At 36.2% G+C, this 26,293-nt stretch overlaps 1 protein-coding gene across 1 annotated transcript in view; it reads left to right on the top strand.

Moving 5' to 3' along the window:
• The window catches only part of VPS13B (vacuolar protein sorting 13 homolog B), a 476,916-nt gene that overhangs the window by 132,712 nt on the left and 317,911 nt on the right, over positions 1-26,293 (top strand). The window contains 2 exon segments of the mRNA XM_037379063.1: positions 17,838-17,972; positions 18,828-19,001. Of these exon segments, the coding sequence (XP_037234960.1) occupies positions 17,838-17,972; positions 18,828-19,001 (309 nt within the window).

Below are 26,293 nucleotides of genomic sequence, written 5' to 3'. Positions count from 1 at the left end.
TATACTTGACTAAATTGTCAAGGTCTGCTGGCTTAAATGTTTTGCAGGGAAGTGTTTGGCCTCAATGAATGAATAAAAAATTTGGAGACATGAAATGCTCTTATTGAACAGTGCTTTCATTCATCAGTATTCTTGAGTAGTTCCCAAGTGGGGCATTCTTATATGCTTTAACTTTTATTATTGGTGTAAAAATTTGTATGCTATCTGCAGCGGAAAATGTAGAAGTTGAGCAGTGCCTTTGTTCTCCTAGATTTCTTGATTTGATTTATTCTAGAAGTGTTTGATACAGTCTTAGGCAGGATCTGATTAAGGTATGCATAATATAACTGTACCTTAATTCCCAACTAGCTAAGGTGGACAAATTGTTGAATTTCAGTTTTAATTTAAAAGAAAACGAAGGTATAGGTGATCTGATTGTGAAGAAATTCTGAATACTGTTTGACTTGTATAGGCAAAAAAAAGTGTACTCATCCCTGCCATCTAGCTGTATTAGATACATCCTTCATCACTAGAATAAGAACTGTTTCCATCCTTCTGTTCTGAAGTACTTTACTTCTCTGAGCTCTATAGACAGAGTAAAGGGTATATAGCTTGGTTTAATTGTACTGGAATGCAGTTAGTCAGGATATGGGAGCAGGCTAGGGGAAACTTGCAACATAATGTGCCTAGATTTTTTTTTTAATTTTTTTTTTTCCTAATTGGAAAGGGTTGTCTTGAAGAGCTCAGGCCATACTAAGATCCATACCTACAATAAGGCCAAGCCAAGCTCCATATTTAGTCTGCTCAGGGAAGTAGGTTCTGATGTTCTGCTGGCTTCTGTAGAACTTTTCCTTTTGTGGAGCCCTCCTACTATGAGAGTGTTCAGGCCTCTCCTTCCTTGTCTTTTGTCACTTACTAGCACATTCCACCCTCCACCCCCAGTAATGGACACTGGAACACCATTTCTTTCTAATACCAAAATGTAATGATACTCTTAGAAGGTATGATTGGGTCGGTCATTTTCATAGGTGATTTTGAAACTTTCTTTATGGAAAAGTTGAATGTGAGTGACTTGACAGCAGTGGGACTGCAGTATAACACTGCAATTGTTGTGACTTTCAGTTAATCCACATAACTTTTCTGTAACATCAAGTTAAAATTATTTCTGTATACAAGCAGAAAACTTTTTTTATTTCTACATATATAGCAGTAACACTGTAATAATTCTGTGCTGTGTAGTGATTAATTTATATAATATTAATAAAACTGTTACAAAACATGAATCCTTCCCTATCTAAGGAGTAAATGCCTCTGTAAGACCTTGTCTTTCTCTAGAGAGAAATTAATGCCCAGAAGCTGAATGTTTTTCCTGATGTTGGGCAGGAAATACCTAACAAAACCAGCATTAGAACACAAGTTTCTGACGGACAGATCCCCGTGTAACCTGTTGTATCATTGTAACGCCCAGGGAAAACTAATGACTGTCCCCATTCTCCTCGCTCTCTCTTCCCCGCCCCCCCGCCTCTGATTTCTGTTCTCTTACAGTTAGCTGCATAATATTGATTAACACTTCTGTCCACTGTTTCCTCTTATAAAATTTTTGGTAATATTCACAGAAACTGTTCCTTAAAGATTTTCTGAAAATTCAGATTTTTGCAAAGAGGGCTAGTTAGTTTGGAAAGGCACAGTTTGACTTTGTGTGATATGAGATTATTTTGCACTCTACTATGTTGTGATCACCTTTAGTTGTTTTTCAAGAAAAATGTTTTAATGTTTTTCTGAAGTAGGGCTTGCTGATTACTCAGGAGCTCTTACATGATGGAAGATAATTTTAATTAAACAGTTATTTTTTTCTTTTAAATATGGTTTGTTTGTCACTGGTATAATATGAAATTAAACTTAGATAACTTTGCCCTAAAACCATCAGTAGGTTCTGCCGTATTTCATTTATTCTTGTATCTTTAATATGGACTCTGTCTTCAGTTTACCAGAAAAGAGTAACTCCATAGTTCAAGATTTATACATGTTTCTTTTGTACGCTGTAGACCCAGGATGGGTGCTAAGTATGTATCCCTGGAATTACAGATTTTTCTTTTTTGATTTAGAAAGACAGAGCTGTTTGCATAAAAGGAATAATTAACTTTGCTATTTCCATTTTCCCTATATTCTAAATGTCCACTTGTTTGTTTTTGAAATGTTTCTTTATGATTTTGTTACGACATGTTTTAGTGGTGCTCATACAGAGCATGGCTGAGTGTTGTTCATCTCTCTTGTCTGTGGTGCCTTTTCATCATGTAGTACAAACTGCTGGGCTTAAATCAACAGCTACCTATTATACCACATCATGAAATCACTATGTGATTGTTAGTTACCTATCAGTAGTTCATTCTAATGATGAGATCTTACGTTACCATAATGTTAACATAACCTTTATGTACATTACTGAGCCACTGATAGTGATATTCTTGGTGGCTGACAGATACATGGTCTTGAAGTGTTATTAGGGCATGTTTAAGAAAGTGACCTTTAGGAAGCCCCTTCTCTTCTTTCTTCAAATCATGCAATTAATTTAATGGAGAAAGGGCAGTTGGGATGGATTCCTGCTCACAGTGTTCCCAGGTGCTGGCAAGTACTGCTGTATGCAAGGGAAAATGTGGTAATGTTCTCGGTGCCAGTCAACGTCCACCCTACTGATGTGGTGAATTGACATCTTCCTCCCTCCCAGCACATGAAATTTGAAAGAGCTGAGTGAGTAAATATGTTATTGTCAGAAAAGAGAGTTATGGGTAAAATCTGGTAAATTTTTGTGCTTCTAAACCAGGGGTCCTCAAACTTTTTAAACAGGGGCCGGTGTGTGGATGAAGTGGCAGGCAGTCATCTGCGGCTGCTTGGTTCCCCCCCCCCCAACCCCCGGCGGGGGGGCGGGGGGGTCTGTAAATACCGGGGGCCAGATTGAGGACCCTGGGGGGCCCTATCTGGCCTGCGGGCTGTAGTTTTAGGGCCCCTGTTCTAATCAAACACTGAAAAGAAGCAAGCACAAGTGCCTGCTTATTACTTGAACTCAAAGTTTACTGTATGAAATGAATCTAGGAATTGTCCTCATAGTGTTCATAGTTTCTCATCTTTTCTGAGGCAATTTTTAAATGCCAAAATACATACTGTACACTGAACGTTGTGGATAAATAGGTGACAGATTGTTTTAAAGGTTTTATTCGTTTTCTTACTGATTCATTTTATTCTTGCTTTTGACATATGAAGTTTCTTAAAGGAAACTTGCATAAAATTAGTCTTACTGCTTTTTCTGGTTGATTAAAATATTTTTAACATCTGTATGACCACCATGAAATTCCGTGGATGCTCATGTCTTCCAGACAGTTCTGAGAGTAATTTTTGTTTTTTGTTGTTTTTGTTTAAACATTGAAATCATACTTAAACAAGCAAGCAAATTAAGTACAGTAAAGTGTTTATTCTGTACTTCTTTTTATCAAGTCGTTTAGAAATTCACCTGTGATCTGAGCAGTCAGCGGAAAGAACATAGAGATAGAAAAATGCTATGTAGTTATAGTAAATGTGACAAAGTATAATATATAACTAGTAAGAATTTTTATGATATACTAACTATAATTGATTCCAGTGATTTGTCTGTTAAAGCCAATGCAAATAATTGTAACATCTGTCAAAAACAAACCACTAGCATGAAAACCTTTTAACGTTTTGCACTTAATAAACTATTTTATACATAAACTACCTTATTGTTTATATTAAAAACTAAAAAATATTCAGTCTGTTCCAGCCATTCTAACAAAAACTTTAATAAGTAGACATTGCATAAAAATGACACAATCCAGCAGTTATTTGGTAAGGCCAGCATAATCATAAATTTACCATCCATGCTTTTCCAAAAATACTAACCCATATTGTTCTCCCTGGACCTGTTGCAGGGATGACTAATCCAGCTGCTGAGGTCTCCCTTTATGTGTTTGATGGAACACTTGGCTTGCTAGACTACAGCTGTGTGTTTATGTGCAGTGCACACCTGCAGAGGCCTGACAAATAGCTGTAGTATGCAGAGTATACAAAATTACCCTGGCAGTGCTGCAAATAAGGAAGTTTCTGTTTTGAAGTCCATATGTGTGTGAGCTTGAGATGCCAGCTGGGGTATTTATGTTGCATTGCACAGATGTAAAACTGCCAACTGATTTTTATACCAAATAAAGGCTAATCTTTTTATACATACTTGGTGTCAGAGTTATGAAGTGGTACATAAGAATGTTCTCACGACTTAGCTCTTCTAAAATAAAAGCTGACATTAAAAATGCTTGAACTCACAATATGCATAGAGGGTAAAGATAAAAATGTACTGTATTTACTTAGATATCTGCTATAGCACAGTATCTTAAGGGGTTTATTATTAGTGATGTAGAGTTATTAGCTGCACATAATCAAGACTTGATTTATTGTATGCACATACACTATACTATATATCCTTTTTTTCCAGGAGGTCACTTCAGCTCTGTGTTGAATCCAGTTTATGGGTTCTGAAATGTGAAAGCCCAATTTATATGGCTACTTAACCTGAAAGCTTTGCTTTCCTATTTTCAAATGTGTTTAAGCACAGTGATAATTTTTCATCAAATATAATACGTATTTTGAAAACTGTGTTATTGTTAGTAGACCTTGTTTGTGAAGATACTTCTAAAGGTAATACTTACCTTCAAATACTTAGGAAATTATAGTGGGAGCACTAATTTCATTTGCTAAAACTAACAAATAGCACACATGTAAATCTAGATTGATCATTTCAGTCAGTATCTTGACTTAGTATAAACAAGTTGCAAAGACAAGGTGAAATGAATAGTTTGGTTTGATGGTTCACTGTGTATACTAAAGTACTGCGTACTTAATCCTTTATAAATGCATAAAAAGACCATTTGAGGGGGGAGGGGTTCATGTGCAGATGTGGAAGTGGACAGTTTCTGTGCTTCTGACTGCACACTTTGAAAGTTCCTTAAGCACCTAGTTATATTTTTAGGCTTAACACACTTTCATTCAGTTACTTTTTTGTTTTTTTCCCCTCATTACTGTATCAAGCAATTTTAGTTAGGTTTTTAATTTGTTGTTTGAACTAATAAAACATTGAAGATATATAGAATGTTGCTGTGGCTAACTCTGTGGCAATCTGCACTTGAAACACATCTATGCTAAATGTGTAAGAACAAAGGAAATGGGAGCAACCTTGAAGTATATTGCTATAGAATGTGTCCCAAAGGACTTAAGAATTTATTTTGGTAAATGTAATGTACAGCTTTTTACACACAGAAATGACTAGCCATCACACGCAGCTCAGCAGTCTGGTGGAGCTTTTCTAAACCAAAAGAATTTCATACGTACATACATGTGCACGCACATGTTCACCCTGAGATAGCAGTCTTGGGCTTCCTGACCTTAAAATTAATGTCTGCCAATATCCCCAAGAAGCTCAGAAATTATCCAGGTTCACAAGGTTTAGAAATACAATTTGATTACTAAAATTTAGAACAGAAATTTCAGGTGTTGATATTAGTTAGTCAAAGAGGTAATGGCATACTGCAAGCAGGAGAAGGAGGTGAGCTGTAGCCCCATAATACTGCAAAGGCATGTCATCTTGGCTAACATAAAGAACTAAGTGTGCCTGTGTGATGCTGGGGCTACCATTAACTGCTGAGAACTACTCTGTGTAGCAGAGAAGGCTGGGGAACGATGCAGAATGCCAAGTCTGAGTAAAGAATGGAAACACTTCAAAAGAAGTTCTCTCTGCTAGATGAGTTTAGGAAGTCTTAATTGTTATGTCCTCTATTTAGGAAGTGTATTTAAGACCAAAAGAGCAAAATTCTATTGGTGTGTGAGGAAATATGTTGCAAAGATGGTTTCGTATTTTGTGTCGGGGCCAGCTCTCTTACAGAAGGCTATCACTTCAAACAGATTGCCGCCACTGCAGGTTGCAAACACACAATTGAAGGCTTCTAGTTCTCAGCTCATGCACAGATGTCTTTCAATAAGTTTAGCCAGTAATTTCTTCAAATTGCTCAGTTTATCAGCAGCACATGTCATCAATCCTGGAGTGGTTGCTCAAGTCAAACTACAGAATCCTTAGCTTACAGACACAGCTGCAAACAGGTGAACAGGCAGAAAGTAATTTGTGCAGCTTGGTGGCTGTCAGACAAAAGACAGACAATCTGTGTTTAAAACAGATTGCAGGCCTTGCATGAGCCAGACAAAAGGGATTTCTACAACTGCAAATAATTCCAAGGTTAACATATTTTCCTTTCTGCCATTAGGTGATTTGTTAAAATTGGAAACAATGAGCATTATAAATCTACACAGAAACTAGAGATAAGATGAAAGAGAAAAACGGGTCGCTAAATAAGTTTACATCCTTCTGTTGAAAAGCATACAACTGGCATTCATATAGGCCTCCTTTTTAGAAACTAAGCCAAGCTATAATGCCTATAAGGGTATTCAGTACATATTTGAAATTATGGTAAGGACGTCTAATTGGCAAAAGAAACAACATTGTAAAAAGAATAAGATCATAGTAATGTTCCTTTGTATTAAAAAGTTGACTTTTCTTTTCAAATTCTCCTTTGGATATGATTCCAAGAGACTGTGAAGTTTTATGAGGATTTAATTTTAAATTTGAAGTCTTCTCATCCTCAGGTATTTTAATACTGGGTGGATTTATCAAGATTTACTGTACTAAGTATATCAGAGTTAAAATTTTAACTTACTGTAGTGCTAACCTAGTTACAGTAAGTTAGAAAACATGTACTACCCACTTCTCCAATCACAGATAAGACTACTTAAAATGTGTGACTATAGAATATTTATTCCTTCCACTTCTCATGGGCTCTGTAAACTTGCCTTGACCTCAAAACTTTCTGCAGTGTTCCATGAGGTACTAATCAAGCTAATGTAATATAGCCCTTCTTCCTGTTTAGTGCAGTGAATAAGTACTTGTGTGCAGTAATATTGATAGGTAATTCTATGCTTAGTTTAAGTTATTCTGGCAAATTTTAAAACTATCAATGTACAGATATGCAGATGGAAGAGGATGCAAAGAGTAACTATCTAAGGTAGCATCTGGCTTTGTGAAGATACAATTCTGTGCATAGAGAATATATCAGTCTGCCAAGGACACTGTAATATGTTGAAATCAATGTGCTTTCTGTGCATAATATAGTAATACATATTACAATGAATTCATGAATGCAATTGTATGATTCTGGTTAATCGTGCAGAAGTCTTTGCAAAAATTATTTAACTTGTCCTATCAAAATTCACTGTTGTTTTCTTAAATTAAGAACAGGAGCTTACTGAAAATAGTATGTTGTTTTTGTTACGTGGTTATGCCTGTATTACATCCTTGAGTCCAATATGAATGTTGTGGTAATTGAAGAACGTTATTGTTAGGTTATTACAAGTTTAGACTTCTATCAAAATGCAGTACTAAATAATTCTGCAGGGACACCTTATGCTGAGGTTGAGTTGAAGAATTCCGTACATTTTTGAATTATAAAGTATGTCACAAGCATGTGCTATAATAAGCCGTTGCATGGAAGTACCCTTTTTTGTGCCTTTTTTTTTTTCCTTGACAAAATGCTGATTCCAATAAAAAAATCCAAGGTTAAATTGTGTGTCCTTAGTGTATGCTGTGTTACAGGACTTCCCTTGCATTTGGATTTTCTTCACTTTTGTATCTTAATAGACAGTAAGATTTTTAATCTCTCAGAAATTAATCACACTGGTGGAGTTTTTCTATTCTTTGGCCAAAGAAGATTATATATAAGCGTCTTTTTTTTTTTTTTTTTTTTTGGTTATGCCAACAGCTTGTGTATTGCTTGTTACTTGTGTAGGGTATATGCAGTAGATTGTAGCCTGACACTGTTATGGTGTTAGCCTGTATGGGCTTCATATATTTGCTGTGAGGGTGAGATCATCATCTTTAAAGGATGGTTTTAATTTGTGTTGGTGAATCAAGTGGATACTGTATTTAAGGAGGGGAAAAAAGTATACTCATGCAGGTTGCTGTCTGCAGTCCAAATTGCTGATCAGAGAGTCTTTATACACATCGGTAATGTGCTGTGCAATATAAGCTGAAATATATTCCACAAGGGAGGAAAACGGAATAGGTTACATACGCTGTTCCTAAGTGCAATGAATATAAAACTCCATTACTCACTTTAAGCAGGTGCTTTTTATATGAGGCTTTAAAGAAATATAAAACTGCTGGTGAAATGATTGGTTTGTACAGACACGACTAAACTTCCAGTACTTTGACCAGATAAAGAGGCTAAAAATATTTCTACAAACGTTTCTTTAATGATTTCAAGGATTAAAGTTAATATCCTCCTGGTGTAAGAAACTGCCATTCCAGACATTAAATGTAGTGTTTCTCCTTTAAGTCCTCAGTAGTTGCATAGAACATTTAAAATATAAACATTTTTGTTAAATTTAGAGGACTGTGCTTTTAAGTTTATATCCTAAACAATGTGTATTTAAATTGCTGGGAGGAGCACAGTGATATCATAAAGAAATGCAGTGCAATAAAAAAATCTGAGTAAGAATGATACTCCAGATAGAAACAAAACTCATCTTTAAAGAAACTGAAATCTTGTAATTATGCACATGGTAAACTACATGTGAAAGGGTAGCCTCAGATCTTTGTGTTGTTTAAAGCAGCCTGTGGTCTCTGAGGAGGGAAATCATGGGGAGGCTGTGCAAGGTAATACTGTTATACTGTATTTTAATCTTTTTCAATGTAATCTCTATTGAGTTTTACTTGCCCACCCTGTCTGAATTACTGTGTTCTTGCCATTTCCTAATCCTTGACAGTTAGTGTCCCCAACAGCAATCTCTGTTGTCAATCTTTTAACCACACAATTGCTGCCCGCCTTCACCTCGCAACTGAAAGATTTTTATTTTTGCTTCCTACACTATCCCCACTAACTCAGGAAACCAAACTGTTAATGGTTGCACCTTAGATGTTAGCTGGGTTTTTTTGTGTTTTTTTTTTTTTTTTTTGATAATGCTGTTACTGAACACACCATTTTTTCAAATGTTTATAGGTGTTTGCGATTTCCTTACTTTTAAAAGAATTACTGTGTCCATCCTCTAGAATCCTCGTTTTGTTGACCTTTCTACTTGCCCATAACTGTTCTGTCCTATATGCAATTATCTCAAATTGAGCTTGTGACAGATATCGGTTGTTAGATATTCTGTCTGACAGCAAGCAGGTGACCAGGTGCCGTCTGTGTTACAGGGAAGCGCACAATCATGTGTAGGTCCAGGCAAGAGCCAGAGTTTCTTGTCTTGTGTAGTAGGTGTGTTACATAGCACTTTAAGGTTTGTGTCTGCTCTGGTGAATGAAGCTTTTTAAGGGCAGAGGAATACAGACTCATAGGAAACCAGTCTTTATTAGTTTCACAGTTGCTAAATAACTTATTTAAATAGATGTGTTTTAGAGAAATGAGCTCCACAGGTGAAACAGATGGTGATGAGATCTCAGATGAGCTCTGGTTAATCTAAGACTTCGTTCTTTCATCCCACATTTTGCTGTCCTGGAAGGCTGTAGATGTCCTTTTTCTCTAGTTGCTATGCACCTTTTTAATAAAGGAAGAGTTGTAAAATGTAGGCTTTATTCCAGAGCCTAAGATATATTGCAACTTATGCTTACTGTTTTTGAAGATAAGTTATTGACCTTGAACTAGAGTTAATAGAAACTCAGCATAGAAAATGCACTTTGGGTTTTTTTTGTAATCGTATTAGCATATATTAATGAGGGAAAGTGTTTTAATATACTTTATGTAGTGACATTTTGTATGAGCTATTGAACTTCACCTCAGATATAGCAAAACTACTGTATTTGAAAGGGATGGAAGGCTTACATCTCTAAGATGGAAGCAACCCATTGCTTGTGCATGCTTCCACCCAAAGGGTGTGTTACTAGTGGTGGAAACTGTAAGCTCTTTCCTCTGTGCATCTGTCTGTCTTTTTCAGGATCTTGCTTCAAATACTCTATTGTGAAAGTTTCTCAAGTTCTTATTTATCTGTATTCTGGAAGCACTGACATCCATGTCACTTGCAGCATTTATCTACTGACAGTGTATAGATATGAGAATTGATAGGATATGCTTTAGGAGTTAGAAATTCAGATTCTGCTAGTGTTTCTGTGTTTTATTGGAATACAGAAGTTACTTTAATGCATTGACTTGGGCTTCTAGCATTTGTCTCAAATGCTACAACTTTATCGGAAATGCAGCTGTTGAATTGTGCAGAAAGGAAAATCAATCCTTTTCTTCTTTTTGAACCTCAGGTACAGCAGCAGGAACAGTGCCACAAAAGCCACTTTAATCTTGTGTCCTGACCAGTGTCATGTTACCAAATCTAAAATAATAGGTTCAATTAAATATGTTTATAGTTGGCGATGCCTGAATAGCCCGAGTGTTAGCAATAGTGAGGTTAATAATAATAATTTGCCCAAAACTACACTTCTCACAGCAAGGTTGTAGAGCTATTTGCAATACTGTGTATGTTTAAAGATGAAAGGTGGTATTCCTTCTCTAACTGTTGGCTGTTCAGATCAAAAGGAGCAGCAGTCAGGCTATGCATGGATTGTCTTTCTGTACCCTACACTGAGAGTGTTTCACGATGGTCCTTGTCCTTTTGATAGGTTGTGGGTAGTAAGTCTGTGAATGTTTGCTGGCCGGCCTGAGTACAGTGGGTAGAGTTCGGAAACATTTCCTAACTCTGGTGTATTTTCAGAAAAGTGTTTTTTTTTTCACCAGTAGCTGTTTAGTTCTTCTGTGAGCATTCAAAGTATTATTTTACCTGATTGGATAATCACTTAAAACAGATTCTCATGAAGAGTTATTCAGAGGTGCTTCTGACCTAGAATGACTTAAACATACTATTCCAAGTGTTCCATGATTTCTTCTATATTAATTTTCAGTCTTTGAATCACAGCTTAACTTTCCATTTGAAGTAGGATTTTAGAAAAATCAAGAAGTTTGTGGATTAAGGCAGATGGGGACCTGTGTGAAGGCCTTTGAGTGGAGTGTCAGAACGGGAATGTAGCAACAGGGATTTGCCAGATTTAAGTGCCTCTCCCTGTAGGTGAAAGGGTATTGTTCTTTAGCAAGCTGGGAATTTTTTTTGCAATCTGTAAATCTTCATTATTAAATGACAGTCCTATGCCTGTTTTAGCGTTTAGGAAATGGAGAAGCCTTAATTAGTTTACAGGCAGTTTAAGGATTAAAGTGGTTAGTTACTGAGATTTTAATATTAATCTTCAAGGTGGAGACCAGTGTATGACTAGCTGTGTGCTTGGCCCTGAAGTCTGCTTGTGAAAATACTGGAAGTATGTGACGAGTTTAATTTGTGTAATGTGTGTGCATGCATGCAGCTTTTGCAGCTTATGTTTTGATGGCGAGATCAGTAGATACATTGGTAAATATTTTGCATTGTTGCCCAAGAAAAAAGCAGCTTGACCTTCTTCAGAGAGTATTTCTCTTTCTGCTTTCACTTTTCCATGCATTTACTTTTCTTTGAGTACCATAGTTGAAGAGAAAATGAAAGCAGAATTATTTTTTAGGACAGGTTTCATTTAGGTGTGGAACTCTGTCACAAGAAGCTTAAGACAGAAGAAAATATGTCCAATTTACATTACAGGCAAAACAAGTCAACCATAATCCTGTTGTTACATCCCTGTTAGGTCTTGGGAGTGCGTGGGGATGAAATAACCGTTTCTTTGAATAGTGGTATGTAGACTGAAAACTGCTTGACACAGTTACAAGAAAATAATTATGATAATCAGAATAGCAATAGTAATGGTAAATAAAGCTGAGTTAGGAAAAAAAAAAATTAGACATGTCCCTTGACTCCTGCTTAAAATAAGCTGCCTGAATTACTGTTTTGAAGATGAAAGAAAACAGTAGCCTGTGAGCGTCTATGTTGGGGCTGCAAAATATAGTGACAGATTAAAAATGTGTAATTGTGAACACAGTAAAGATGTTTGTGGAGCTCCATCACAAAGATTTAGTTTGACTACAGAAAAAACTGAGGAAGTATTTATAACCTGGCTTCTACGTTTGAAAAAAACCCTCCATTTTTCCAATTTAAAAAAAAAAAAAAAAAATACCCCTACCCCCCCCCCCCCCCCAAACCACAACACAACAACAAACACTCACACACCAAAAAAAAGAGGGGAAAAAAATCCCCAACATAAAACCCTAGTGTTTTCCCTTCAAGTGCTGTGTGTGAGGAAGCACAGTGATTCAAAGACATGTTGAAGTTCCTATGCTGCTGCTGTTTTACTGCAATAAAGAACGTGAAAGCTCATGTTCCCCCAGTGATTTGAATGTGAGAAGTAGGACTGATGCCAGTTAGAGCTGCTCTTTATGGCTTCTATTATGTTCAGACTGCAAGGAGGAAGGAATTAAGTTTGGTTTTATCTTCAAGTTCCTCAGAAGTGTCATCTCTCTAACCAAGTCCAGTAGAGACTTTCCAAAGTTTTCACTGAGGGCACTCCTTAAGCAGGGATCAAATGCAAATGAATCTCTCTCGTGAAAGAAATGACATTTCTCTTATGCTTAGATTTTCTTACTAGCTTTTCTGTGTTAGTTATGTAAAACTTAAATATATGTTTCTGTGAAAATAATTGGATTTTTTTTCTTGATTCCAGTAAGACTGAGGCCTAAATGTTACTTCATTTGGATAATAGCTCCTTGCTTTTATTCATGGATTGATCTTTTTACTGAGTTTGAAATCATTTTGACATGTATGTGACAGTCTTTTACTATACCATGTTGCCAAACCATAGTTTATTGGTACTTCATGCTTTAAATACTGAAATTTTTCCTTCTAAGGCCATAACCTAAATATGGGGAGAATTCATGTGGAGCTGCTTCTAGAAGTTTTAGTCATGCCTTATTCATTTCCTATTTCATATTTTGCAGTTCTCTCTTTTCTGATCTTTCTAAAGGATTATTTATTATATTTCAGGGGTTTGGCGGCACACAGTCCTGACTCTTGTCCTCAGAATCAGTACCACACCTCTTTTGCTGGTTTCCTGTCTTTTCTATTGATAAGTTTAGATTTTTGTCTGCTGGTTTTTCCATTAATCAATGCAAATTTACTTTATTATGAGCAAATTAATAAAAGATGTATTGGCCACTAGTACAATGACTAATTGGGTCACTTTTTTTAAACACGCCTTGAATTCAATGATTGCTTAGCATTAATAGACTTGTAAGCAGAAATGCTGGACTGATCTATAGAAACACAATTTTGACCTGTCTTCAGGCCTTAGATAGGAGGTTAATTCCCTTCTGGTTGCACATAGAACATCACTGAATGCAGGGACTTGGGGCAAGCTGTGTAGGTGGGTTATGTACATGGAGAGGACCAAAGCCATGACCAGAAAAGTTGGGGGGAGGATGTGAATGCCTGCTTTAAAGTGTGGGAGAACCTTTGTCAATGGTGTGATACTTCTGTGCATGTTTGTAGAACAGAATGGCTCTTTGCACTTGGAGTTAAAATTAAAGTAAGCTAGTGTGCACAAGGTGTAAATTTGTCAAGGCATAGTAGAATTTAAGTTTGAAAATCTTTATGCCTACTTTTGGGTTCTGCAGTATGGAAACAACAGCTTTTTAGGTCTTTGGTGATATGTTGTATTTATGTGATAGTCTCAACTGAACTAGACTGATAACCAGCTATAAATGTGGTTACATATCAGGAAGGAAACACTTGATTCTTACTGCAAATAGAGCGAGATGTTTCCAGTATGAAAATCACGCAACTAAGAAATTGTCATTTTTATCTGGAAGCAGCTGTAGCTTATATTTGGTGGAGACAGGTATATGTATCTGTCTCCATAAAGTCTTTAATTACTATGTTCCTGACAAAAATAATAAATTAGCTAAAGGAAATATGAGGTGTATGGAAAAACTACCGTTGTTGCTCTCTTCTCCAGTTTTGACTACACTGAGCAACAAAGTCAAGTAAATCAGTGTTGCTTTTGAAAGTGTGATTCCAGAAGAACGAGTACAGCAAAAATTCTATTTTGTTGTCATCCACCTTGGAAATAAGGCTTTCTCATGCTTCTTTCACAGGACTTTGAATTTGGATAATGTTGCTGTTGGAAACGATAGATTTGGTTTCCCTGGTTCTTCTTTGAGTTCAAACTCAGTGTCTTAACTAAAATCTCCTGAAATGTTTGCCTGAACAACACTATTATACTATATATATTGAATAATATTGAATTTGTGGTAGTATTTGGAGGCATGGAACATTTCTAGGGGTTTTAACATCTTCCTGATCAATTAATTCCTGAAGAAGACCCAACTTTGAAAAGTTTATAAACATTGAGGGGAGGGAAGGAAGCCTTAGTCTTCACTTGCTTAAACATTTGTTTGCTGATATTAACTATGTAAGGTGTGTTTTCACTATGTGTACAACTGTTGAGACTTTGATTTTATAATGGTATTATCATAATGAAAGATAATAAGGAACAATATTTGGGAAGAACTAACATTACAGGGATGGAAACTGCAGATAGTCAGAGGTCTACGTAGGAAACAAGGCTTCTTTCTTCTGTACAGAGCAGCTTGTCAATTTGACAAATTTATGAGGGATGGTTCATAATTTCCAAAAAAGTTCAGAGACTGAAGATGTGCTGTTTCTCTATATTAAACATACTCGTTATACATGGTTCACCAAAAGTCTCTAAACTTTCTGCACTTTGACAAAGAGACTTGTACCTAGGCAAGGGGAGTCACCTTAGGTTCAGGTGTTTGTCGTCTTCATGGTGAAAGTCTAGTTAGACATCCTAAGTTCCTTATTCTTTATTGTATGTGCTGTATAGGATTTTAATATTTAATAAATGGGTTTTCTGTGTATCCCTCGGTCCAGAGCTGTGATACCTGAGCAGAATTAATATTTCTTGCAACTTCTTCTTTATTACTGTGGTGTGCTGTGTTTATCAGGTGTTAAAACTGAGAGCAGGATGTAGAAAACCAACGTAGAAAATGAGGGCCATGATTATGCTGTGTCTTCCTAATGCTTTTTTATTTTCTTTTCAAATAATTGAAAACAACTGAGAAAGCGTTCATCATATCCCCCTAACAGGTGTTCCACAAAGAAATAGCTTATTACTGCTATCAGTTACTACTTTGTATGCATTAAAAAATAATTGTTACTTATATGGTAACATATTGAGGGTTTGTAGGTTTCTTCAAGGCAGAGGCATTCAGCTTTCCTAGATTGCCATCACGATCCCTAACTCTGGCTGGGTGAAAAACAGCGCACTGGCTAGTTTGAGCTGTGCTTTGCTGACTGTCATACACATGCTGACTGGTCAGGTAACAGGAGAAATATCCATGCGTTTTCATGAAGAATATAGGAAATAAATATCTTTGGTAACACTGCCATACCTTGCTGAAATTCAATGAGTCCAGAAGTTATTTGGTGAGGGAGTAGGACTGAACAGAAACAAAGAGGGAGCATGATCACTTGAAACTTGGTTCCTTGTTTTCAAATACAAAATGTATTTGTTACACATGTAACAGACCTTCTAGTCTTAATGCAGAGGGGTTGTCCAGGGTAATGCATCTAAAGGTGGACTCCAGGATATGGAAAATACTTAGCTTTAAAAGTACTTAATCTTACATGGTGAAGTGACAGAAATGTATCGGACATAACACCTTGTATTTTGAGGCATAAGAGAGTTGCTGAAATATGAAAACGGCAAGAAGCTACCAGTTTTGAGAAGACTTGAAAGATGAGGGTCAGATTATGAACTTACATTTGTTTTGCTTTGACTGTGATCTTGGCTGCTACTGACAGTATTTTATAATCTTAGTTTTGGAATAGGCAAAAGACAGGGGAAAAGACAGGGTTCCCCCCCCCCCCCCTTCTCTCTCTCTCTCTCTTTTTTTTTGTTTTTTTTTGTTTCCCCCATACAATGGCCTCTATTAGCACAAATTTATAGGAAGTATAAAGAGGCAGAGCCAAGACCAGGAAATACCTACAGATACCCTATCTGCTTTTGACAAATTCATGCGTTGTGCCTGATACCACGCCTTAGATCAAAGAGGATTTTCAGCTTTAAAAGCAGCTTACCCCAGGCAAGACTGAGAACGAGGGTGTATTCACAGAGACTAAAACTGGTAGTTGATCTTTCAGACTGAGAACTCATGGGGTATTGTAGTAGCAGGCACAGGAAAGGGTGGCAGTGCGCGTTTTCTCTGAGCCTGAAGCCTGCCTGAGTCACAAACTGGGCGAAGGCTGGGTATACCTTAAACACAGAAGACAGGTTGAATTTTGATGAGTAAGTATGGACAGAATGTGGAACCTAGTTTTCACATGGCAGTCTGGTTTACTGAATGCCATGTGTTCCTTCATATGCTGCTTCTCTCTTCCTACCTTGGAAAGTACTTTTTATTGAAAAATTATTTTATTGTCTTACCAGAACAAAACTTAAATATATATCAGGAAGTCTGCTTACCAAATGATTCTACATGCACTACCAAATACACTTCAGGGTTTAGGAACTCAAATAGGCACAGAGAACAAAGCAGAACTACTAGCTTTAATCCTAAATCTTCTGTTTCCTGTAAATTTTTAGGAATATTTTTTTACTAGTTAATATATTGAAGGTTGTTCTTTGCGTTATGCCTTCAAGTGATTGTGCAAAAAACTGAGTTCTATAAAAAAGGTACTCAGTTTCTTTAAGTATCTTGAAATACATATCAAAATGCTTTTAATTTTTTCTCTTCTGATATTCCATAATACTTGCCTTGCATAATTATGGATTTCGGAACAAATGCTATATAATTACATATGCAAGAAAACGGTTCCATTATTATACTAATGTTTGCATAACTAACAAACTGCTGGTCATATTTGCTGACAAATTCCAACTGACTTTTGCATGAGGGGAAAAAACATTAAAAAAATGGTAACTTCTGTTAGGTTTTCCTTTCATACTACTTACAGTTGTTGAAACTATTTATTTCTAATTTGCAAGTAAATTTATGTATTTTTTTCCTGCTAGGCAGCGCTGTGCAGAATAGGAGGGCTGGCTCCCTCCACCCATGCTCTGGGGCTGTTTTGGGGGCTTCCCTTGGACTCTGCCAACATATCTCAGTCCTGACTTGTAAGATCCCCTGCTGCCTGCCACCACGGTTCTAGGCAGCTCTTCAGAAGTGACTGCCAATAGCACTGGTTCCTTCCAACCGGTGTGGTAGTTTTCTGGTGTGCACAAATGGGGGCTGAGGAAAGACCACCAAACTGATTTCCACTTGTGACCTAAGGCAAGGTTTGAACTCCAGTTTCCGTTGAAAAATGGCAAGTGTGCTGTTGGCCTTCTGTGCCGTTCAGCTGCATGGATTTAATGCTTTATGTTGCTACTGAGTAAAATGTTGTTGTCTAAGCTGAAAACAGACATTTTAAGATCCTGAAACGAAAGCGTCATAATAAAAACATGAAAGAGGGTAGTCGAGGTGGCACTTATAAAGTGAAAACAAAAGTGTGTGTAAGTGTATATATCCATATTTATTATTCCAATTTCTAAGTGGCCTTGTGTGTTTTCCTCACAGTATTTTATATATATATATATACGTATTATGCACAAATATTTGTATTAAAATGCCCATATACAGCATTCTCTCATTTCCATTTAAAAACTGTGAATCACAACAAAAATGCCATAAGAACATCTAAGGTAGATAATTAAAGTATAATTAAGTTTAAATGCCTTGGTGAAGGAATATAAAAATATTTAAATTCAACAAGCTAGTACATTTGCAGTTTTCTTTTATTAGGTGTGAAATCTAAGAATCCCCTGCCAACTCTTGAGGGCTCAATCCAGAATGTTGAATTGAAGTACTGCGGCACATCATTGGTCAAATGTGCCTCTGGGACCGTGGGATCAATAAAAATTTGTGCCAAAGCCCCAGGTATGTGCAGCTGGACCATGTAAAACTTTATTGCCTGTATAGGAGAATTGGCCTTGCTTTTTACAAGGAGAGTTACTGAAACAAGAATTTACTCATTGTTCCTATGAATCAGAGAGGTTTTTTTGTATTCTGTTTTGGGGTATTTTATTATTATTGTTAAGTGTGCCAGGATGATCCAGTCTGGCCCCAGAATAGTCAATTTTTACACTGAACAAAAAAATAAAGATACTGGGTTTTTTTCTGCTGGGACAAATATTAATCTAAAAGCACCAAAGAGGCTGGAATAACTCTGCATTTTTGTATTACACAGAGTAGTTGCATTTTGCTTTATTTGTAGTGTAATTTCCATGTATTCCTTTTTATTTTTTAAAGTGTCATTTTCTATAAAGGTATAAGTATGTATTTTGCTTGTGAAGTTTTTGAGGGCTCTTTGGTAAACAGTTTTTAAATTTCTGTAAAAATTTTTTTCTCGAAGAGCATACAGGAACTTTTCCAGTCAATGTCTGTGATCTTTTCATATATGAAGGCAGCTAATATCAGCAACGTTATAAAAATATTTTTAAAAAATCACCATGAACTCAATTTAAATACACTAATTTTTTAAAGTTGGGATGGAAATTACTGTTGTAAAGAGAATTGATTACTTTATTTGAAATCCTCCTGGATGTAACGACATTTACAAGATAACATTAAGGAAGTTGTTTAATAGTTTGCATGAGATGGCTCTTACTGTTTCCTCTTTGAATTCTGTACTTACAACGTTAATAGCTGTTCTCTTTGGACTAGTGAATGTTTATCTGTTGAAAATTTATCTTGTTACAGTAAAAGCTGTAAGGAGTGTAATCTTTATCTTAGGTGATGGTGGAAAAGAGAAGCTGATTCCTTTAATTCAAGGCCCTTCTGACACCAGAGACTTACACAGCAGTAAATGGCTCAATGAGAGCAGAAAGCCAGAATCTCTCTTAGCTCCAGATTTGGTAGCCTTTACAATTCAAATTCCACAGTATATGGACTACTGCCATAATTCTGGTAAGTGCAAAACTCTTGTTAAGCTGGTATCGCGTTACATTTTTCCTATCCAATGTAATTTTCAAAAGAGGGGCTTGACATGAAATGTACCAAATGCCAAAGTATCTTTTTCACATACTGCAGACATTATAACTCTAGCTCGCTGTGAGACACAAAACCTAAAAGCAGCGTTTTGATGCACGTGTTCTTCAACAAGGAATGTTTCATTGACTTTGGTTGCCTTTCATTTATACAGAAACTTTTGTTAACTTTCTTTGGCGGGCAGGATCCATGTTGAAAATACTAGTTTAGTTCTTTCTTCCCTTCATTTGTTGAGTTCAGCTTCATATACGGAAGTTGACATACTGAATTCAAAATGTTTCATATAAATTTGCAGGATAACTTATATTTAGAATTTTTTATCATAAAATTTGTTAATAATAAAAAAGTAATTTTTAAAATGCTACAGAGCACACATTCGCTGTCATCAAACTTGGTGTCGTGGTGGATTTAAATGAAAAAAAAGTTAATATTTACAGAGTTGTTGATTTTGTGGGTGTAAATACTCTTACCGGACATTCTTATGGTTTCTTTGGGCTTTAAACAAAACATCGGTCTGTTTTGAGCAACATTGATAAGGATGAGGTGTATCTGGTTTAAAATAAGTATAATGTAGTTTGTGAAATGCACATGAATCTAGGTTTTGCTGTCAGTATGGTGCATTCTAATGATCATGCTTTTGTGGTTTTTAAAAGTTTATCTTGTTACAATGTGAAGAGTGGAATCAAATACAGGGAAAAAACCCAATATTATGAAATACAATAGTAAACTGACAAGCGTGCATGCTTTTTTTGCCTGTAATTTTTTTCATGTGTAATGGTTGTTGAATGTTATTAGTCTGAAAAGTAACAGTGAATTTATTACAGTCTTTGTAATTTTTATGTGCATATGTAAGCAACATTTGATTCTTATGCAAAGTAAATATTTGTAAGCACTGTGCACTCCAGCAGTTGTTAGGTTATTTTTTCAGTAACTGTACTTTATGTTTCTTGGAGAGCATCATGTTGGAAATGTTTATGGCAATGTTTTTATAACAGTTATCTTAAGTTCCTGCACCTAATACGTTACTGAAAAGAAATTAATGATTCAAGTCTCTGAATTATTCACATCTGTTTTTTTAAAAAAGCAAGAATCTGTTGCACCTGTTGTGTCACATAAGTAGCTTTTAAATGTTGATATTTGTTACTTTCATTGAATATTATGTTTTCTGCCCTTTTCCAGGACTTTTTGTTTAATTTTCTGACTTCTGTCTTAGAATATTAATTACATTTTAAAGGAGCTGTGCATAGTTACCTATACTACAGAATTATTGTCTTTGTTACAGGTCACAGTGATTTCATACATTTTAGCTCATCAATATTATGGAAAGTCCGGTTAGATAGTAGAGTACTTGGTAGGTTGTGACACGAGATGCCCGTAACAGCTGAGGCACTGACAAATGAAGTGCTGGCCAGACTCACATGCAGGGACTTTGAGAGGCAGAAAATTGGTTTGTATGATCTACCTGTTTTGTAGAGGGATGGAGATATATTTTTTTATAAATATATATATATATATATATATATATATGAAATGCTAAGATTTTAGAACTGAAAATTTACTGGACACTTCACTCACCCCCATAATGCCTCAGGAAAGTTGTATTGAGTGTGTGCAGTCAGTGGTAGTTGCTAACGTGCATGCTCAGACTGTAGCTCTGCTTTTCTAGATCTGTAAGATGGCACCTGTGAGTGACAATTTTTAAAAATATAAATTAAACTAGAAATATTAATGTTTAAATTAACTCAGGTTCTGTACAAAGGATGAGGGAGTTAATAAAAGCCTTTGCTTTCAAAGACTTGCTGAAGGAATTGAGGCAATTAAATACAGGAGATATGGCTATCCTTTTCATTATGACTGTGAAAATTACATGGAGAGAAAGCATGAAGTGATTTGAGAGCATAAAAATGCTTTTGCTGTCAGTTGCAGTCACTTCTGGGAATTAAGAAAGCTATATTGGATAATTTGACAGCAAATTCAACTTATGCCTCGGGATTAAAAGGGTTGTTTAAAGCTGTACTACTGGAGATGATTGTGCAGTACTGAAGTAGTGCTATTTGAGCAATTTATCCTAATAATTTTGGATACGATGTTCTGGAATAGGAATTTGAACTACAGAGAAAAGCTTAGTGCAACCTGCTTGCAGAAAGAATGAAAAAAGCTTTCCAGGAGGGGTGAGAAAAATCATCCAGAAGTGTTCATTGTTACCAGATCACTGGAGATAAAGGCCGGGGTTGGCCAAGTCAGATAATTCTGCAAAGTACATATACAGTTGTGTAACTGATGCTCTCAAAAAAGCTAAGGGGGGCAGCAGTTACAGCTTGGGGAAGACCGAGTTAGTTGTCACCCAGCACTCTGAATCCTTGTATATGGGGGGAAATAACTGAGTTTATCGGAAAACTTTGCAAACTCAATGTCAGTGGAGCTGCTGGTCATACTGTGCAGTAGGGCAGGGGGGTGCACTGGAGCTGTACAAAGCTGAAGGGTTGCAAATTAGCCACCTCCATTAAGACTGAGCGATATCATTTCTTTTTGTGTGTAAAACCAAGAGAAACAGTTGCAGGAGAATTTCTGGGTGCTCTGGAAGAATCTTGGAACACAATGCCTATGCAAGTGACTTTTGAAAATGTATTGCTTATACAAAAATGAGTGAAGGAAGAGTAATTAATTTATTAGGCTTCTATGAAGTTGTATGGGAGATGGCTTGGTCTAAAATCAGAGCAGTCGTTTGGATATTAAATGCCAAGGAGGAGGTTGTACAAATGGCATGAGGGGTCTTACCAGGGTATATTTACTTGGAGAAGGTAGGGGACCTTTCCTCCTGCCCTTGTTAAGTCAGCAACTGTCTACTGTCTTGTACCACTTGAATCATATAATCCATGGTTTTCACGATGGTTGTGCATCTTCCTCTTACTGCTTGTTTCTAGGCCCTGCAAAGGCTGAGGGTGTATTTGCTATTTAAGTGGTAAAGCATTTTGCACTAGTATTTTATGTTGTGCTCCTTTAGTTGTTGCTGCTGAAATGTAGAGGAGAAAACCCCACATGGTTCTAGTAGTGCCATACTGCATTGAGTATAACCAGCAAAGGGAAAAAAACCTAGAAAATGTAACTACAAAAAGGGTTGCATTGAAGAGTATGATGTATAGCATATACAGGCAAAGTGTCATGCATAACAAGTGCATATACTGATTGTTAGTTAGCATGGGTGTTTTACTGTTTGATTACACAACATGTCATTAGCACAGTGGAAAACTGATCCACTTATGGCAGAGGAAGTATTTGGGGACAAAGAATAAAAACATGATTTTGTTCAGTCCTTAAATACAGATTTGCATGCTGGTGCTTTTAATTTTGGGTACTTTTGTTGTATGAAAAACTGCCCCAGGTATCTGTGTGCATAGCTATAAAGACTGGGGAGCATATCCACTGGTTTTTATCTAAACTGCAGCATATAAAATAAATACAAGAGAGGAGATTATTCTATTACCCCAGGGCTTGGGAAGGTCTTCTTACTGCTTCTCTGAAATAACCCTGGCTTTATTAACCCTCAGAGCAAGCTGCAGACCTTGTTTGTTTCACCTGGCCTTTCAGAGAAATAGGGAGATTTCAGAATGAATGCTGGTGTTAGTATTTAATTATAAGCAGCTGTTAAATAGATGAGGTGAGCTGATTAAGCTCCATTTGGTTTGCCATATTGAATAATCAGAGTGTGTGCACAGCCGGTGTATGGAGAGCTTTACATATATAAATCAAGAGGAACTGAAGTAAAAAATACAATTAATAAAGTTTTTTATGAGATAAGCTTAAATATTCAGTAATGCAGCAGTGAAAGAAGGGAGTAAACAAAAGTACCTGTATTAATGTTGTGCTTGTATGTGATAAATTGATACACCCAGTGGAGCAAAGTAAGAGTGAGAAGGCTCCTTTGGTTTGTGCAAGCTGCATGAAGGCTGAAGAGCCAATATTCAACTTTAAAAGATGGTATTTAAGTGGTATTTCCCTTAAACTTCCAAAGATTTTTGGATTTTTTCTCCACTATCAATATGTTGTAAATTTAGATAAGATCATGCAATTCTTCCTCCCACTCCCCCCACCCCCAGGAAAAAATAATTTGTGAATTGAAAATATTTTTAAGACTGGAGAAATCATATCGTTGACCATGAAAAAAGTGCCATAAATATAACAGCAGGAACATTTTTTTTTTCCTATCATAAACCAGCTGATTTCTATCTGTTAGAACTTATTTGAAAGGAGGTGAGAGTTTTTACATATGTTTGGTTTTATGCATACACACCTAAATGCCCCCAACTCCCCCTTTCTTGCAGTTTAAAAAACCTGTTATTGACTTTTTTTTGTAATTTAATTTTGACTGCTTAGACTGGGGACACTGCAAAGCCTGGATTTTAAAGCTGGAACAATGGTAATTTTAAGTTCTCAGTTCCAATATAAGTGAGTGCTTGTGCTAGTAAATAAATAAAAAACCCAAACAACTTGAAAAGAGAATTCATAAACTAATTTGAAGTATTTTAGAAAGATTTGACTCAATGGATGAGTAAGAATGCTAAATATATTGGAGTAATTAAAGACAATTCGCATTTGTGGTTTGGGTATAAATGTGTAAAAATTATACCCATCTATCTTATTACATTTCCTTTCCTCTCCCTGAGGATTTCACTATGTACTTTATCTGTAATTGTTGCCAGTTTTCTATCAAGTTCCCACTGGGCTTCTGGTGCAAAAAATCTTATCCTCTCGATGACAGAGCTTGCCTGAATGATTTCATGCTCTTAGCATTTTTGTTCACGGGAATTAGGGGCAGAATGTAACTGCAGCTGAACACAGCATCTATTTTTGTAATTTTGAAGTTTAGACTCTGTTATTGGAACTAAATGAAGAGATGCAGGTGTTCTCCAGTTCAAGTCCTTTGGGATTTTTTGATGGTAGATGCTTGAAAAGAAAATGCATGTGTTTCCAGAGTCAAACAGCAGCTGTGGACAAGGATTTATGTTTTTCTCAGAACTTTGGGATTTCAAAATGTTACATTTAATCACACGCACAGAAAGGAGAGCAAATGTTAAAGATGTTACATATAAAACTAAGGGACTGATCTTTTTACCATACCAACTAGTTGTGGGAATAGAGGAACAAAGTGATCTTTAATCTTAATATGCACAATTTCAAAAGGATTATGATAGTTGCCAGGACTCTGGTCTTTTGAGAACTGTGCTCTTGCAGCACACAACATTTATATCCTCTTAATTGCTTTTAAAATCTGGGTTATTCACTTATTTTGTCTTGGAAAAAATTAATGCTAATAGTGTAAGTTACTGAAAACAGTATTAATGTAGTCATGTTGGAGTAAGGTGAATTAAAATTCAATTTTAAGTATACATTTCTAGAAGAATTTTTCTAGTAGTGTCCTGTAGTTTTCAAAATTGGATTAAAAATAGCAGTTCAACTGCCTGACCTGTGAGGCTAAACTTAGAAATTTCCCAAGTTACAGAACTTGTGGGCAGAAGTATTTTGTGGTAAAGCAATTTCTCCCTGCCTTTCTTTCTCTTTTATTATGTTGAAATTAGTTGATGGTAGTAAACGAAATGTCAGACATCTTTTAATTTTACCAGAAGTTCAAGTGGGAGACAGTACTTGGTGGTACGGCCAAGCAGTTCAGGCTGGGAGGTTGGTGTGGGGGAAGAGCAAGGTGGCAACAGTGGTAAATGCAAGTTAGTTAATACCTATCTGAGAAAGCGAAACCCTCTTTTTAAAGCGCATTTAGTCTTGTACATTTACCAGCTTGTGTGTGCTCCATCCTCCCTCATTACCCTCACAGTTCAAAATGTTGTGGGCTACAGCTAGGTTAAGCATCAAATATTTTTCCAAACCAGAATCACCTCTATATCTGCTGTCTTACAAAGATCCCAACACTTAGTACTTTTTCTAAGAGATAAGTAAATTTGTCCTCAAGTGCAGTCTGTTACTGTACTGGCTCCAATAAAAAATTGCATGTCCATGGGAGTAGCATCAGGGAGGGACATACTCTACTACGGTAACTAGATTAACGTAATTTCTGGTGGGTTGCATAATTCTGGCAACCAGCAGTGAGTTCTGATTATAGAAAGGTAATTGTGCAATGCAGGAATAAGGCAGCTTGTTCAACTTCCCATCGAGTAATTCTGCAAATGCTTCTGGGCGAAGAGGTGTTTTTTATCTCTCTGTTTACATTGCATTCAGATTCTCTCAATATGACATAAATCCTTCAGCAACACGTGTACCTTAGAATTCCAAAATGGTGACTAAATATTGATTTAGTTTTGTAAAATTATACTTGCAAAATTGATACGTAAAAATATATATATATATAAATTAAAAAAAAAAAAATTGAAAAAGCTGCATTCTGTCCTATCATTTGTTAGGAAGTCAGCCTGTGTAATTAAGTTCCCTGAATATATTTCTTCTTTTCTGTCAAGCCTGACTGACTTTGAGATGTAGTGTTCAGCTGCACTATGGAAGCTGAGTAATGTCTTTAGCCATAGAAGTGCTTTTGCCTTTTTCCAATTTCCTTTCCTTAATAGTATCACTGAAGAGTTTGGTAATATGGCAAAGTAAGAACAAAGTTTGAACATTGAAGATTGGGACTCAACTGTAAATAGCAGGAACCTGAGACATTGCACTAGGAAATCTCTGAAGTGAGGGATTTGGAAGGTCTGATTCTCCTCTGTTTATACCTTTTTCTTTAGAAACTCATTCCCTGACTTTTTCTTTTAACTCAAAATACGTGTTGTGCCTATAGATAGTATACTTGATCTTGTAGTTCTTGGGACAGGAGGTTGTGCTTCAGTACTGGCAGCTGAAGATTTGAACACTTGATTGGTGGGTAATATGGGGTATGTGCACTTTAAAGTGTATGAAAGAAATCTCCCCATCTTGTCTTTAAACAGCACATAACCTAGAAAATTCTGTAAAAGTAACATAAAAAGAGAGTTGCTTAAAAAGCCTTTTATTTTTTTAAAACTTGAAACACTTTGAATATATAAAAGTTAGGGAATGGCAGGTATGAGATTATTTCTGCTACTTTTATTTTGCATGTGTGTTCCATAGGATCTGTGTTCACTTCGGCTCCACTAAAAAGTCATATTTAAAACTTCTGGTATGAAAAAAAATAAATATGTAAATGTGGATTCAACTGATAACTTCTGTTTCAATCACAGTGTAGG

This window comes from Falco rusticolus, chromosome 3 (genome assembly GCF_015220075.1).
Source record: "Falco rusticolus isolate bFalRus1 chromosome 3, bFalRus1.pri, whole genome shotgun sequence".
Taxonomy (NCBI): domain Eukaryota; kingdom Metazoa; phylum Chordata; class Aves; order Falconiformes; family Falconidae; genus Falco; species Falco rusticolus.
Note: the sequence above shows the minus strand (reverse complement) of the source record. Positions and strands in the feature narration are given on the sequence as shown.